The sequence below is a fragment of the Gallus gallus genome, chromosome 5 (genome assembly GCF_016699485.2).
Source record: "Gallus gallus isolate bGalGal1 chromosome 5, bGalGal1.mat.broiler.GRCg7b, whole genome shotgun sequence".
NCBI classification, from domain to species: Eukaryota; Metazoa; Chordata; class Aves; order Galliformes; family Phasianidae; genus Gallus; species Gallus gallus.
In genome coordinates this window covers 30,232,560-30,249,119 of record NC_052536.1, presented here as the reverse complement: position 1 = coordinate 30,249,119, position 16,560 = coordinate 30,232,560, and the positions used below count along the sequence as shown (strand labels likewise).

The following is a 16,560-nucleotide window of genomic DNA, read 5'->3' as shown; positions in this document are numbered from 1 at the left end:
TTGCTTCCAGAGATTCGCTGATCTTATGGAAACTAGTGAACAAACTGAAGTTCATAAAGCCTCAGTGTTGACATTGAAAATATGATAGATGTATTGCTAGATGGAAGGAGAGGGGAAGGGAAGAAAACTAATTTCAATTGAGTGGAAAGAACGTCTCTTTCAGCTTTCTGGGGGTGTTTTTGTTCGTTTGATTTTTATTCTTGTTTTTTAAGAAATAAAGTAACTCAAAGGGAGAAAATTAAACAAAATACTATGTGCTTAGCTGTGAATTTAGTTTGTTTTTTAATGTATGTTATCATTAGCAAAGAGAGGAACATGTTTCTGAAGGAAAATGCTTTTTGTCATACTAGAGTGACTTCTGAACTGAGTTGATTCTTGCAGGAGAAATAAGCAGAATGTTAGTCATTTTTTCTCTTATGGTCTCACAGTTCCAATTTCTGCTGCTTTATAACAAAAGAACATAGCCCAACATGCATTCATGCTAATCAAATATAATCAGCCCTTAGTTTTCAAAATGGTATCCTAGCAAGAATGCATTCCCTTCATTCTAATTTACAATGATTTTGAAAATCCTTCATAAGAATGATGTCAACAAGATAAGAATGCAACAAAGGTACATTTAGTAATAAAATCACATAAGTAATGAATGATACGTAATAGGATCAACTTGAAATGCAGTGATCTACTGCTTAAAAAAGTGAACAAGCCTACTTCCCACAGCTGGGTTACTGAAGGGTGGTGTGAACTACTGGAAGCAGTAAACAGTGAATCAAAAATTCTATTTTAACAGTTCTTTAAAAAACTTTTTTGTAGGCTGTCCACCCTCTCAAAATGATGTTGAAGTGGCAGAAGACTGCTTTCAAGTGAGTATTTTAATTTTTATATAAACTATGCAGTTACTTATAGAAGAAAATGTTTGCTCTCACTAACGAAAGAAGTTGTTCAAACAAAATAAGTGCAACAAGAAAACTAAATTGAATGTTGTAAAATAAGTTCCAGAACAGTTATCTGGAAGACTTAAGTTTTTATCTGTCCTAAACTAAGTAAACAGTATTTAATCGACAGAATGGTTAACCACCGTAAGTTAAAAATACCACTTTTAGGTTATATGTCCTCTTTGAAATCGTGGGAAAATTATTTTTATTCAGAAGAATATTTTGAGGGATCGAGATCTTTTTCTTTTACGTGCACATCCTACTTTTTTCCTGAATTTTACTTTGCAGCGATACACGCTTCCACCCCTGGAAGGCTGGAAAGACTCAGTGATAATGGTATAAGAATCTTGTCCAAACAAGGGCAAAAATTCAGATAATCAGAAAATAAATCACACTTAAGATAAAGCAGTCACTTGTTAAGTGTCAAATTTTTTTGTCCTTGTTGGCACCATTCAATTTCTGTAGGTCATAACAACACAAGAGGTAACCTGCCCTCCATTATGTTTCAGCATTACAATACTTAACACAAATACCATTATCAAATACTGTCGCACTGCCTTGTAACATTAACGAGTCTGTGCAATTAAAAAGCTAGTAATATGAACAGATGTAGTACATGTATGCAATAAATAAGTTCAGTACAACTGAGTAAAAAAACCAGTAGTGTCTATGTGTGCTTGTCATCTTTGTTTGCAGTTGCAGGGAAAGCAGTGTCTTAATTCACACACACATTCACTTTTCAGAGTGCAGATATTTAACATGAAGCTGTTAGACAAACAAGTAGACTCAGGGATCTTAGCAACTATTCAGAAAACTGATGGTATAAAAGTTTTCTTGAGGATGGAGTTTTGCCATTTATGCAACATTAAATGCTTTGTTAGTATGCATAGGTGCAATGTAGAACCTCTGTAACACAAAATCAAGGAAGTAAGTAGCCTGTTTTGCAGAATCAAGTTATGGTATGAGGAAGAGTCAAGTATTTTGAAAGGATGCAGCAATGCAGTGGTAATGCAGAAGTGCCTCCTGGTTTCCTTCCATTTAAGTGGAAGAAAGAAATTCTTCTGTCTAAGAGTTGGTCTCTCAACCACCTGTTGTTGCTCTTTATTTGCAGTGCTTTATCTTACAGTATTTAAAATGGGATGTTTTGGATTTAAAGTAAAAACGAAGTCTTGATATAGTAGGAGAGATATATAGAGGAGATGTGGGCCAAAGCTAATGCAATCCTTAATCAGCTTTAAAAGACTTGTTTAAACATGCTTTATTGCAAAGATTAATAATTGAGCAATTTCTGCAGGCCTAATGAGATTAGAGGAAACTAATTACTTCTTGATTATGCTGCCTAGCTGTAATGTTTCTATATAAGGATGTCAAAATTGAAGCAAATGTCTGCAATTCTATGTTTTTGCAAAGTTTGTTTTTGAGAAAGTGAGGAAAAGAAGTAAATATGCATAATCTATTATCTGTACTTACAGATACGGTCCTTTTTTGGTGCAATCTGCTGGCAAAATTATCCCTTTACATTCTACTCAGGAAAAACATACTTCATGAATTTCCTACAGCACACATTGCCTAATTGTAGATTAATGCTCTGGATAAATAAGGTTTACCTGTTTCCTAGAGGCAAGAAAGGTGACACATTTCTTTTAACATATCTCTGCATACCAACGTGAAATAAATGTTAGTAGAATTACTTTACTTTCCTACTAGAATACTGGAAGGAGGGGGGAGGAAATTCAGGGAATGTTGAACCCACCCTGATGTAGCTATGCTTCATTTCAATAAAATTTATGTATCAGTAACTAATTCATAATTACAGCTTTATGAATGTCAGTGTGGAAGTAGTGTTTTTTTTTTAGGAACAGATACAATTATCAAGAACAAAATCCTAGAAATAGCCAGATAGTGATCATTCTCTTCACAGTGATGAATTCCTTTCTCCCTCCATCGCTGATCTTATCCTGATTTGTTGTTGTTGTTGTTTGCTTGTTTTTGTTTTAATTTAAAAGGCTGGTAAGACCATTTGATTTAATGTATTATGTATGTGAGGAGTCATGCTGGCTTGTCCCACCTTCCTGTGCTTGCGCACACACATGCACTTTGAAGGGGTAATGATTTCTTTTTTTCCTGTTCTATTAAATGAGCTGTTCTCCCAAGTATCTAGTAGTCTTTTTGGTGATTCCTATTAAAATTTTTGAGTTACGTTTATGCAAGGCCATTTCAGAGTATGGGCAGAATTTTAAATTGACACTTTGGTTGACACTTGTGTATAAGCATCTTAGCTGCCCTTATATCCACTAAGTTTCATTGAACAAACTTCCAAACACTGGATTCAGCTCCACTATTTGATTAAAAATATGAAGTAGTCATAATGCCTTTCAAAAATCACAGAGTATCAAAAAGGTTATTGCATACCTTTTAGCAAACTTATTTCTGTCTACACTCTGTAGTAACTGTCATGTATATTCTTCAGCATCATTTCTTTCTGCAATAGTTAGTATGGAAAATTAAGTCCCTAGAATGTCATCAAGATATATTTGAAAACTTTAATGAAGTTTAATAGGTCGTTCTCAATTACACCATCTGCTATTGAAGTGTTTTGCCTTGGCTGTTCTAGTCATCTTCTAGTCATCTAGGAATCCTATACTTTGTGTGTATGCTTGAAGTAAAAACATAGTATAAACTGTATACTGAACTTCTTTAACAGTGATTCTAGCTTTTTTTTTTAGTTACTTTTTTAAACCAAGATGATTAGTGATGAACAAAGCAAAACAGGTTCCATTAATTGTTTTACTGCCTGGTTATAATCCACACTATAGGAAGCAATTAAAATGATTCAAATAAGATCAAAACACATAGCCTTCTGATCTAGTCAGGAATGTTGCTGATATCTCAGTGCCTACCTGTAATGAGTACTAACACATTTTACAGACATAGCAGGTGGAAACATAGGCTGTCCTAAACTTGTACATGTGGTTCTTAAGTTTTTATCGAAATCCTGAACTCCTGTCTTGCTAGGGGTTCTTATCTAGGCTAGCATTTTGCTTTTGAGTCACTAGATACTTTTTTAATGTACTTTAAATAAAATCTTGCAGAGAAAGTAACCTTTTCAATGACAATCAAATCTGTCATTGAAGAAGACAGCTTCTTTGCAGCTTCTAAGATGCTCAGTTGACAAAGAATGTTAAAAGCTTAGTATCAAAATATCATTTAAAGGTATTGATACTTGCTCTTAAAGGTTGCTTAAATGATTAAAATTGCTATTAGTTATTTAATGAGCATACTATACGCAAACCATTCACATCACTAAGTAACCCTCAGTGTTAGCAGATTAATTTGAAATAGAAACACACAAATGAGTTAATGCAGAGTTTTCTGACTTCCTATATTGTTTGTAAATAAATCCTGTGAATGTATATGTATTTGGATGGAAATATACGCTGAGAATTTGTCCTGGTAGGAAGTTTGAATTTTTTTGGTATAAATCCAGCTATTTTGAATGCAGTAGACAAGCAGCTTGTTTAAGTCAGTTTGCTTGTTTGTTCAGAGATTGGCTCAGATTCTCTTTCTCTCCATATACAAACTTTTGCTTTAAAACTGATCGAACTTAACAGCAACAAAAAGAAAGCAAGCATTGGGAGCTTTTTTTTTTTTTCCTTAGGAATAAATCTAAATGTGATCTATAGTTCGTGCCTTTAAAAATACTTTCGAAAAAAAAAATGATATTTAAAATATGTAAGTCTTTTGGAAACTGAAGAATACAGCAGATTGAGTCTGCTTGTCAGTTTTTGTTGATCCAGACATTGATGTTATTTAGAGGCTATCAACACATTTTAACAGTTTTGAAGTAATAAGAAGTGAAGCACTTCTGCTTGCGAGTGTCTTACTACTTGAGGCAGAAGAAAACTGAAGGCAAATAAATCAATGTGGGGTCTCGTTGGGCTTCTTTGGTTGTTATGGGGTTTTTTATTATTGTTTGTTTGTTTAAGTTGGCTTTCATAAATAGCTTATACATCTGTGTATCCCCCAGTATGAAGGGGAGAAGGCCTGAAACTTACAGACACAGTTAAAAGGATTTTGTTGCCAGAAAGGGTAACATAAATGATTCACATGTCTCTTCATAAATTCACTATTTAGTGAACGTTCAGTGTATTTTTTTCTGGAGACAAAGGTTTGAACAGGCTTCATTTTACAAAGGTAGTTTGGCATAATAACTTGTAAGGAAATGTGGAATAATTTATACTTGACGCTGTTGTCTATATAGAGAAAAACATGACATGACTAAGCACTAAAGATTAGCAATATTCAATGTACATTATTTAACTGCATGTAATTCCTGGAAGTAAATGTAGTATCAGTTTATTATAAAGTAAAATCAATAATAAATGAGTTAATTTTATTTATGTTTATTAGGCCTTTATGATGTAGTATTTGAATTTTTTTTTCTTGCCAGTATGTGCAACAGCTTGTTTACATCTCCATCCCTCTCTTACTTCCTTGGAATTACACTTGGTGTCTTAATTTATTCATTTCTTTGTTGGAATTCCTAATAACCTCTACTATGTTTTATATATTCTAGTAGAACATCCTTGCAAGAAATATGCCAAATGCTTTATTTTTTACTTCAAAACAAGACTAATCTATGTAGTATTTCGGTTCGTGTCAGAAATACATACCTCGTTGTAGTAGAATTTCTTGTCAACTGTGGAAGTAGTTGCTCCATCAGTCATAGAAGTAGCTAAAGCAGAAGGAAGTTATTTGAGTGGTTTTGAAACCCGTATCATTTATTCACAATTAAAAATTACAGACAAAAATGTAAACTCTCTTGTGGTGGTTACCATCAAACAGCAGATTTTCAGGCCTCGTGGGAAGTAAATACAAGAGCTGGGATGCAGCGGAAGTGTGGTCTCTCAGACATCCTTCTGTGTAATCATTAAACTTAGAGCAGAACATTTTTAACAATGTTTGCAGAACAATGTTGAATTCTCTCCCAGACTTAACTCTGGCAAACTGGGAGAAGTAAGGAGAGAGAACTTGAAGAAGAAGAGAAGCTCAGTCTGGTTTTCATTTTCTCTACAGCTGTCATCTGGCTTTGAATTCTGCTGGAGAGCTACAGCTGGAGTCATTTTATTGCTTTACCCAGCATCCTTCTGCCTGCGCGCACAGAAATGTTTTAGTAGTCTTGGAAAAAAAATTCAGAGTATCTCTTAGCAACCATAGGACAGTAATTATTATACCAGCAGCTGGGAGCAAACCAGATTTCCGTTGTGCATTAAAAACTGGTGTAGGTTACTCTACAGATGATACTGAATAACCTATGCCAGTACTGTACTTTGCAGGCGATGGTTAAAGGATATTGAATGTGGGCGATGTAATTGCTTTGGGCAGTAGAAAAAGGGAACGCGTGCATCTGTGTTTGTGTGTAATATTTAATATACCAAACTTAGTTCTTCTGGAAAAGTTAATGTTTGTGTTTTACTTGAATGCATTTTCAGTACAATAGTGTTCTTGTTTCTAGGGCTTCTCCCTTCAGGTCATCAGTGTTTCCATTACAGATAGGGATTTCAGGTGTTTATAACCTTGTCATAAAATGTTACATTGGAGCAGGATGCATCTGTCCAAAGCAGCCCTTTGTGATACCATTAAACATGCTTTAACTGTATTTAAGCTATCACCTTGATTAAAAGTGCAATGGGTATTTAACTGGCATTTCTTCAGTTTTGCATGATGAGTAATTACAGGCTGATGGTGGTCAATAACCTGATTCACTTTTCATCTTTGAGACTCTGAAGTTAGGCCATACCACTTACCTTCAGTGTCTGGGTTGGTAGGCTGAGCGCTTGTCTTTCTCAACAGTTGACTTGTGAGTTCTGAGAGTTCTTACCATGCAAAGTTCAAATGCCTTTATCTCCTGCCACCCCTGGATTTGTCCTTGAATTTAGTAAAAGCATTCCAGTGTACTTCCTGCATACAGGGAACAAAAGCTTCTTTAAGATTACACTCTCTATTTCATACATCACTAACCAGCACTATTAACACTGTAATAGATGACCAGTGCCTGTATCTGTTATAGGGAGAGCGTGTGTCACCTGCAGGGACAGAAGGCAACGCAGGTTGTTTCAAAGCAGACCCAGGACTGGCGTGTGGACAGGTATCTCTTTTCCTGGAATGGAAGGAGTAGCAATTCCTGCATCTCCCACCCTAAAATACACCAATTAATAGTAGCTATGCGGGTTCACAACTTGTTTTAAGGTTAGGTAGTGGTTTGTAATGTTGTTTATGTCACTGGGCAATGTACCTTCAGGAGTATATCCTGCTGGCAAGGTGTTCGATACTACACTAATACTTGACGCTCTTTTGCTCTTAAAATAAATATACATCTTTGAAATCTAACACTTGCTAGTCATTTTGACATTTTCTGCTCCATTCCCAACAATATTTGACCAGAAAATAGAAGGGTGATGGCTTAGTAGTGTTGTGGTGCTCAAGGACCATATAAATACTTCTTCTTGGAGCTTTGCCTGTCTTCAGTATTTTTCAGCTGAACTTTAACCTTATTGATCTCCTGTCTTTCCTTTCATGGAGTATATTTCACTGGTATTAATTAAAGTTGATAATGAATTGACTACTTCAATTAAGTGTTTTTCCACTCAGAGACCTTCTGAGGGTTATGTAAGTTCTTAGTGATGGTTGTCTTTCTCATAAACGTTAGCAACAGAGTAGCTGCTTTGACTTAATCTGAGTGTATTTTAATTTGATACATGAAGCTTCTATGTATCTCAGGTGCACGTGAAATTCTGGAGCAAGTTTCTTAATTATTTTGATAAATGAAAGCTAACAATTCAGTGTTAGCATTTAACCTGTCAAAATTTCAGGTACTGAAAATTACTTCCTTGGTAATTTTCTACAATATTTTTTTTTATTGTTTGCTCCATTCATGTTTTCTTGATGCATACAAATCTTTATAAAGAAATCTTTATAGTAAAATGGGAATATTCTCATTGCTGGAAGCTGGATGATGCCAGAATTTTCTCAGAGCTATCAAGTGATGACAGCTAACTTTGCAGCATCTTCCAATGCAAACAAAACATACAGCACTTTTTTTTTTTAGCAACTTAATGAGATTTATATCAATATGCTCCACTGTATCTCAAGTATATCCCACTCAGCTTAAAGAATGGGAAGTGTTTGCTTTTCTATTCTTCTCAGAAAATTGGATCGTCTTACAAGCCAATGTTCCACCCAAACATACTTCCTCTTCCTCATTCTGAGTGGCATACGTTCTGTAGATATCTCATTATACGCTGCCACATGGTGTCAGTTTTGTATCAAATTGCCTAATGTAACCTTAATTTTAAAAAGACAGCCATTAGCTGTTTAATACACACTTGCTGTAATTAGATATTTTAATTGAGCCAGTATATGCTAACACTGATTTTTTTCTCTTCCTTTCCAGCAGATCTGTTAAGCAATCTTGCTTCTTAACTTACTAAAAATTCTGACTGGCTTTTGCCTTATTAGTCTTTAATTTTCCTTTCCTACAATTCTATATTTGTAAATACTGGCAGCCTTGTGGGTAGTTAGGGAAAGCATTATCTTGGGGCCTGGGTTAACCCCTCCTACACTAAAGAAGTTCCTTGTATCGGATTTGGCAAGCGAGTTAAAGGCCTGTATCTCTGACTCCCAAGTTGTGTATGCTCTGCGGAGAATGAACTCTTCATTTCCAAAGCTGACTCATCGTTAAGAAATGTATTTATACGTACTTACAAATGTGTATTTTAAAATGCTTGTGTTTATAGATGTCTCTAACAAACTGTGTAGGATTTTACTGCTTTTATGTATGACCTTGGTACTTGAGGATCAGTTTTTGTGTAAATGCAAAATCATTTCAAGAATGTTCTTGCTTGTTCCAGAGTACTCAAGAAAATACATCAGGTTCATTAATGAAAGATCAGCTTTTCCAACACGAAACCGTAGTAACCAGTGAACCTTACAGTACTTCAAATGTAAGGCCTTCAGCACTTGAGGATTTCAACACCAGGAGAGCCTGTTTTCCTAGCCAACCTAGCCAGGTAAGACCACCAATGAAAGCAGTTCTTACTTTGCTTGATGTATTAGTGGCATGGGACACAGCTTCTGACAAGAGAGCATTTTCATTCTGAGTCCTTGTTTGTAGCATTATATTGTGGACTTCTTGAAATGATCATTATAAGTTTTGCAGTTCAAATATACAGCATTATTGTCACAGAATCGTAGAAGTAAAGCTTTGTAAAGGTATAGTGCAGCAGACTACATGAATAGGTCTTTTACTTTCTTTGAACTCATATTTCTGTATCATAGACTTGGCAGCTTTGAGCTGCTATCTAAATTGTGTAGAAAATGTAAACTGGCCGTTGTCTCAGTCTCATTTACACGTATACTAATACTGTTTTGATTAGCAATATTTAAAGGTATTGTGAAGATGGATGCTTAGGACGCATTCACAGTGGGGCAATTCTGAATATTTTTAGTGAAACTTTGTTCATGCTAACTACCTGTTAAATATTCTATTTCGGTATAGAAAGGAAGGTTGTCTGTTGGTTACACATGAAAGGTAATAAGCAGCTTGCAGACATTCTTAAGAGGAAAGACAAATAATGTGAGGAAGGCTTGAAGCACCGAGTTGTAAAGAAAAAAGGCAGCAGCTTAAGCTGCTTTATGTTGTAAGAACATATTAAACTAATCTATAATTGACTAATTAAATATTGAGTAGGTCCCATCTGATACAAATTTGACATGAAAATGCTAGAAGTCACTTGTACGCTGAAGTTATTAGTGATTTCACAGAAATTTGAGTAGATAAATATTCTTTAAAGTATTTTTCTCATTGTAGCACTACCTGCATCCAACATCCTGTGCTTATTGTGTAGTCTTGTGCACTTGTTAGAACATAGGCGAGTCAACCAAACCTCACATTCTGTACATGCAAATGCAAACACTGCTCTTGCTGCTGAGCTCCACGCATGGTAGCCATGTAGTACAGGAGATTTTGAGGTAAATAACAATTTTGTTTCAATTAGTATAAGTGTGTTTGAACGCTTACTGTGCTCCTAAGTCAAGTAACAAGTATAACAAGTACGTGCTGAAACTAAAGAGGTGATTAATGGCAGTTGAATTCCTTTCACGTTATGCTGTCACAATGTTACTTAAAAAAAAAAAGGGGGGGGGGGGGGGGGGGGGGGAACCAGCTCCTTCAGCTCCCTATCTTCTGATGTGTGTTTAACTTAACTTAAATGTACTACTTCAAAACGTTACTTTTAGCTGCCATTGTCTTCCTATTGTAGAGTTTCATCTGGAGCAGTCAGGTGCATCTGTTTGAAGGGAGTCAGGGAAGGCTGCAGTACTGAGCAGGTGCTGCCCCTGCTTTGCTTACAGATGTAACCCTTCAAGTAAGGTGCAGTACTAGGAAGTTCAGCCGTGTCAATAAAGATTTTCTGCCTAATTTCCAGTTGGCTAATTATGTTTGTAATGAGATTCTCTCTCAAGTTCATTTGTTGTTTTATTATTCCTCACTTCCTGCTTCAGATGTTACACAGAGGTTTCACCTCTACTGAGACATTACTGTGAATATCAGAAGACTAGATGGATAATTTTCATTGCATTTAGCTAGTATTTGTGCCTAATGAAATCTGGGCTGTATACTGTTCTTCAGTTTTTATGTACGTCTTGCATTCAAATATAGGTCCCATTAAACACCCAATATGAAGGAATTTTATAATTAAAGCTTTTCCAGTGTTTGTTTTCCTGTTTGCTTGTTCTTTCAGTGTGTGAGGAAGTGTGTCTTTTCACTTGCTTTCTTAATGATTTCTTTGTATCAGTTACACTATGGATTTTTAAGTGTTTTCTAAGTGTGGCTGGGGACTTGAAAAAAGAAGATAGTGCTGTGTATGTGTTGTGTTACGTTCAAACAAATAGAAAACAAAGATTGAAGAGAGGTCAGATCTTACAATTGTTGGTATTTACTGTAACAGCAGATCTGGGTTATGGGAGATTAGGAGTGGAGTTTTCGATTTGGGGTTTTAACGTTTAAACAGTGGGTTTTAATGTCTTAAATGCATGCTTAGTACTCTGAACAGTGAGGTAAGAATCCTTGTGCTTGTAACATATGCAATTGTAATGATGCTTTTAGTACTTTTCCCCTTATATTTATGCTCGTAATGGTTTGAAAAAGGCAGTTATCCATACCTAGTTACTGATGCTAAAGCAGCAGGCTATTTCTCCTATTTTGAACACAGTAGAACTTAGGAGCAGTCTGTGTCTGTAAGCAAAAGGTTGAATTAACTGCTTGCACTGGGGACTGGGAAAGCACGGAAGAGCAGGGATGTCAGCTGAATGGGATGGAGCCTTTTTGCACAGCACATCCTCTACACCTTGTGGATGTCCAACTAAATGACTTGGAGCCAAGACAAAAATTGTTCTCACTAGCATACTGCGGTTGAAGCTCATAGGGCAGAGCAGCTCATATTCCAGTTCTGTAATACATATCACACAAGGATTACTGAGCAGGCTATGGATATGCCAACTTCTGGTTGTGTAAGAATATTTTAACACGCTATTCCCTCCTCTTCTGCCTTCTACCCCAGAACTGGAACATGCAGATTTCAGTGTAGTAGGAGCAAAGATGCCTGCAAAGTGAAATGGGAATGTTACCTTAAAGCATCATCTTCAGACATGCATTTTTTCACACGACAGCAACATTAGGAATCATTAATTCGCTCCATACTAGTAAGGTAGTATGTACTCGCAAAGCAATGATAGGGATACCAGAGGTACCCTCAGTAATTCCTGATTCTGGGAAAATGTTTAAGACTAGTGCGTTAGGAAGTGATTCTTCTGTCTTTTCAGTGAGGCTTTTTGCAGACTGTGCAGTTGACAGGAAGTCAAAAAAAAAAAAGAAAAAAAAAGGTGGAATTAGATTTGGAGCTCTGTTATATTCTGCCTCTGGTTATAATAGCCCTATGGCATAGGAAAATTGCCTGTCTGGGACACACTTACACTTTTCCTTTATTGCTGGACTATCTGCTGTTTTCGAAGTTCCTTCTATACACGTGGTATATTTGTGTTCTGTCACTATTTACACACTTCCTTAAAAATCACTTCTGATTTCAGTAACATTCAATGGCAGTCTGCTGTATTACACTTGTATTTCAGTTCCAACGTTTCAAATCTGCCACCTTCAATTTTTTTTTCATTGCAAGACAGTAAACAAGAAATCTGATCTGTTTCTGTGCTGTTTTGGTTTATGTTTAGCATGTTCTTTCTTATTTGCCCATTAAGGTAAACATTCTTGAGTTATGGCCAGGTCCATTAAATTGAAAAGTTCTCATGCATTTGTCTACTGGCGTCCTAAACTGACCGATTTCAGCAATGTGCAGTCTGTTAGCTAAGGGTGAGATGCATTTAGAAGCTGCTGTTATTGAACACAAGACGTTTGTCTTATCGTACTGTTGAACTTCACCAAATATTATTCTTACACATGGCAAAATCTGGAACGTAGCTCTGTGTAATCAATATTTAATACTATTGTAGAAGGCTACGGAAAGCTTCTCCTAGATAACATGAGTGAGTCAGCATGAGTTCATCTGGGAGTTAATCCTAGAGGTTGTCACCAATACATGAGACTGGCAAAGTGACATAATGCATCATTGATCTGTAGAATTAATTGCCAGTGTGAGATGTTAAATCTAAATTTTAAGCCTATTCTAAAGTACAGTGTGAAGTTTTATGTGGATACCAACATGTCCAGAGCTCTTGTGAGACATAAAATGTTAGGAGGGAGTACGAAACCTCATGGTGCTAGTACCACGAGGAAGTCTGTAAATGGTACTGGTAAGGGAGTGAACTGAATAACCTGTTCACGTGCAGCAAGAAAAAAAAATCCCGCACTCTTAATTATTTTCATTATATGTGAACATAAATTTGAGACTTAACTGTAGTGAAGTAATCTGACTGTGTCATTTCAGGTCCCATTGAAGCCGATCAGACACGTTAGCTTTCAGGATGAAGATGAAATCGTTAGAATAAACCCTCGTGATATTTTGATACGTCGTTATGCAGACTACAGGCATCCTGACATGTGGAAGAACGACCTGGAGAGGGATGACGCAGACTCAAATATACCATTTTCTAAATCAGACAGTAAAAAATCTGACTATTTATACCCGTGTGGGGATGGAACTAAGTTGAATTCCCTGAAAGACTCAAAGAGTTCTGTGGTATTTAAAACTCAGCCTTCCTCATCAAAATTTAAAAACTCAAAAAGAAGAAAAGAGGATGGTGAGCGTTCCCGCTGTATATACTGCCAGGAAAGGTTTAATCATGAAGATAACGGCAGAGGAAAATGTCAAGATGCTCCAGATCCTATTAAAAGATGTATCTACCAAGTTAGTTGCATGCTTTGCGCAGAGAGCATGCTGTATCACTGCATGTCAGACTCGGAAGGAGACTTTTCTGATCCTTGCTCGTGTGACACTAGCGATGACAAGTTCTGCTTACGCTGGTTAGCACTGGTAGCGCTGTCGTTCATTGCTCCGTGTATGTGCTGCTACCTCCCCTTGAGAGCATGCCATCACTGCGGTGAGGCGTGTGGGTGCTGTGGAGGGAAGCATAAAGCTGCAGGATGAATCAGTCTTGTGCCAAACAGAGCTGAAAATCTTTGTTTCCAGGAAGCATCTAACTTGGATTTGTGGAAGCTTTTTGGCGAGCCGAAGGGAATCTTCTTTCACGTAAGAGATGCTGGATGTGGAAGAAGCAACAAGACTTGTCAGACCTTGGCATTTTACAAGTGCTAGCCACGCCTAACTGTTTCCTTTGAGCGCGTGGCGTTTGTTGCGAGTTGTGAAGGAGATTTTGCAAAGGAAAGCCTGTTCTTATTATTGGCTATAAAATGAGTATATAAACTATGATTATACTAAAAGGGATTAACTTTTGCCACTTTGTACATTCATGGTTTAGGTGAGGGGGCTCTTTTAAAAGGATTAAAACTTACCTGAGGGGAAATTTTAACTAAAAGTGCACTAGTGACAGTTGATTTAAGATTAAGAAAAGTTAATACTCGGCAAATGAGAAATGAAACTGATTTTAAGTGCAACTAAATCACTTATTAATAGTTTTTTGGAAGCGACTTTATGTATAAATAACAAATGTTTATATTTAACTAAATGTGTAAGGTACGAATTATTACATGTTAAACTTCCCTTCCCTCTGGTCTAGTAGGTATGGACCATATCTACTGTCACATTCCATTGTAGTACTTTAAATATTTAATTAGTTAATTTAGTTGCATTTTTATTCCAGATGGACAAATTGATATTTTCAGTCCTGTTTCCCTTCAGCTACAGTTTGTGTTGAGTTGTATCCATACATTCTGATAATCTAAAAACTTTTAAAATATTAATTATTCTAGTCTTGAGTGACCAATATTTTTTTGTTAAGCACAGATGTAATTGTCTAAAATGTTCTTGTTAGAACATAACATTTATTTTTATATATAAATGACTTTGATTTCAACATAATAGCAAAAAGGAAGTTGTTTTTGTTGCTCAACCAGCAAGTTGTTTTCTTTTGGGGCGTCCTCCAAAAATACTTTATTACGTATACAGATGTTCATTAAGCAAAAGGTACATTAAGGCAGTTGTAACGAGTTGTCATCAGTGTTCTTGTTTATCTTTCTGTTAAACTAGGATCCTGTTCAACTGTTTATCGAGTACTATGATTAAAACAAAAGATTAATAACAAAAGTGAAATTGTTTTCATTATTTTGAACTGCAACTTTCTCTTACTTGAACGTGCAAGAACAAAACCACTGGTTTTGAACAAGGGAAAGGCAACAGAAGACTTGGGAAATAAGCCCAGGCAAAATTGGGGTGAACTTAATGGAGTGAATTCGGAGGGAGGCTGGGGAGTGGGATGGGGGAGTGCGTGTATGCACACGTGGGGCTGTGCGTATTTGGTATGGCTCTGTGTTCACTAAGTGTTTAATTTTCAGAAAAGAATGAACCAGTTGACCCTTAGAGAATTTTTTAAAACATATTTTGCTCTGTCGTGAAGTAAGAAGCATTTGCTTCTCATTACAAATACGTAAAACAATAAAAATAATCGTTCAGTGGGGTAAGTGCCAATTTACTGTTGCAGCTGGAATGGGGCGGACTGTCCTCAGAGTATCCCATGTTAAACAAAAGTAATTGAGCCGAAAAGATGCACGTAACTTTTCTCACCCTATGTATTTGTCAGTATTGTTTGTGTAGTTCAGTGCCCTTAATTTTCTTCTGTAGCCCAGAATTAAAGGAAGCAAACATGTATAACATCAGCTGTCTGTAAATTACTTCTTAAAAGAAAACATTTATATTTATATGATGGCTTGAATTGACCACATTATGTACATAGCTCATCTCAAAGTATTATTTCACATTGAAAAGAAGAAACATTATTGATAACTGTAGAAGTTATGAGAGAGCTTCCAGTTTTGCAGTGAGTTGATCGGATGAATTAAGTCCACGAATACGATGCTGTAGCAGCAGTCTTGGTTTTTAGTGTTAATGTATTTGCTGCTGCTCTGGTTGATTGTCATGCTTCACACGTTCTCAGCTGAGCTTGGTTTCCTGGAATAGGCTGTTAACCTTAAAAAAAAAAAAAAAAAAAAAAAAGATAAAAAGGATAAAATATGAAATAGTAATGTCTGTCTTGTCAATGGGGTACACTTCATATTTTTCAGTGGTAGGTTCCTAACTCAAGGCAAAGAGAGGTGTGAACGACCTAAGAACAGAACCCGCTAGCCATATGGATAAATACTGTAGAATCCTACTCTGTATATACTGCAGAAGGAAATGAATTTAACAATTTCCTCCGAGCACTGGTACTGTATTTTATATGAAACGTATAGGCTTTAATATTTTTACTGAATGTGTGCATTAATATTCTCATTTTGCATTTAACTGCTTTGCTAAAATGTTTTGTCTTCATGCCTTCCCCTTTAAAGACTTCTTCCATCTGAAAAAACGTCGGTGACATTTCAGTGTTCACTTTCCTTCTTGCGATGGAACTTGCAGCCTGCATGCCCGTTCTGAGATTAGTGAAGAGAAGTGCAGAAGTACAGTTACATAAGGGTTGCTTTTAGTAGGATGCACGCATACTTTCTTCTCTCCTGGTGTTAGGGATCCTATTCACGCTTGCAGTTATGAGTAACAAAAGGTAGACGCAGATCAGACCCTTTGCAGAATGGGCTCTTCAATCCGTGCGTCTTTTGTTTTTGACGGCAAATAACATCTATTCTCTTCTGAGCTGTTTTCTTAAGCGTTTGGGAAAAGAGAAATTCCTTCCCCAGCCCTGACCCCCCTCTCCCTGGGCATCAGAGCTGGAGCTTGCCAGGCATGCGGCAGCGGAGCTTTGTGTTGCTTGGAGGGGAGACCCGAGCCTTAGGAAACAGTCGGTGCATACTAAGTCCCTCGCTCACTGAAAGCCTCAGTTACCGTGAAAATTAAACGTTTCCTATTGAAAGGAAGTGGGGGAAGCCGGTTGACAGCGGCGCTCGTCCGCCATCTACTGGGGGAGAGCGCTCGGGCTTCACCCAGGCACAGCTCCGGCCGCGCCG

The 16,560-nt window shown here is 36.7% G+C and overlaps 1 protein-coding gene across 10 annotated transcripts in view; it reads left to right on the top strand.

Annotated features, from left to right (window-relative positions):
- Nucleotides 1-15,280, top strand: part of SPRED1 (sprouty related EVH1 domain containing 1) — a 54,913-nt gene extending 39,633 nt beyond the window's left edge. For 5 of the 10 annotated variants that reach the window (XM_015287345.4, XM_046941739.1, XM_046941736.1 and 2 more), the window contains exons 4-7: nucleotides 814-863; nucleotides 7,006-7,083; nucleotides 8,846-9,004; nucleotides 12,935-14,710. In XM_015287345.4, coding sequence (XP_015142831.1) covers nucleotides 814-863; nucleotides 7,006-7,083; nucleotides 8,846-9,004; nucleotides 12,935-13,594 — 947 coding nt within the window. In that variant the 3' untranslated portion in view covers nucleotides 13,595-14,710. Of the gene's footprint in view, nucleotides 1-813; nucleotides 864-7,005; nucleotides 7,084-8,845; nucleotides 9,005-12,934 lie in introns of all 10 variants that reach the window. The other 5 variants (XM_046941740.1, XM_046941741.1, XM_015287346.4 and 2 more) reach the window with 2 other exon arrangements.
- The last annotated feature ends 1,280 nt before the right edge of the window (nucleotides 15,281-16,560 follow it).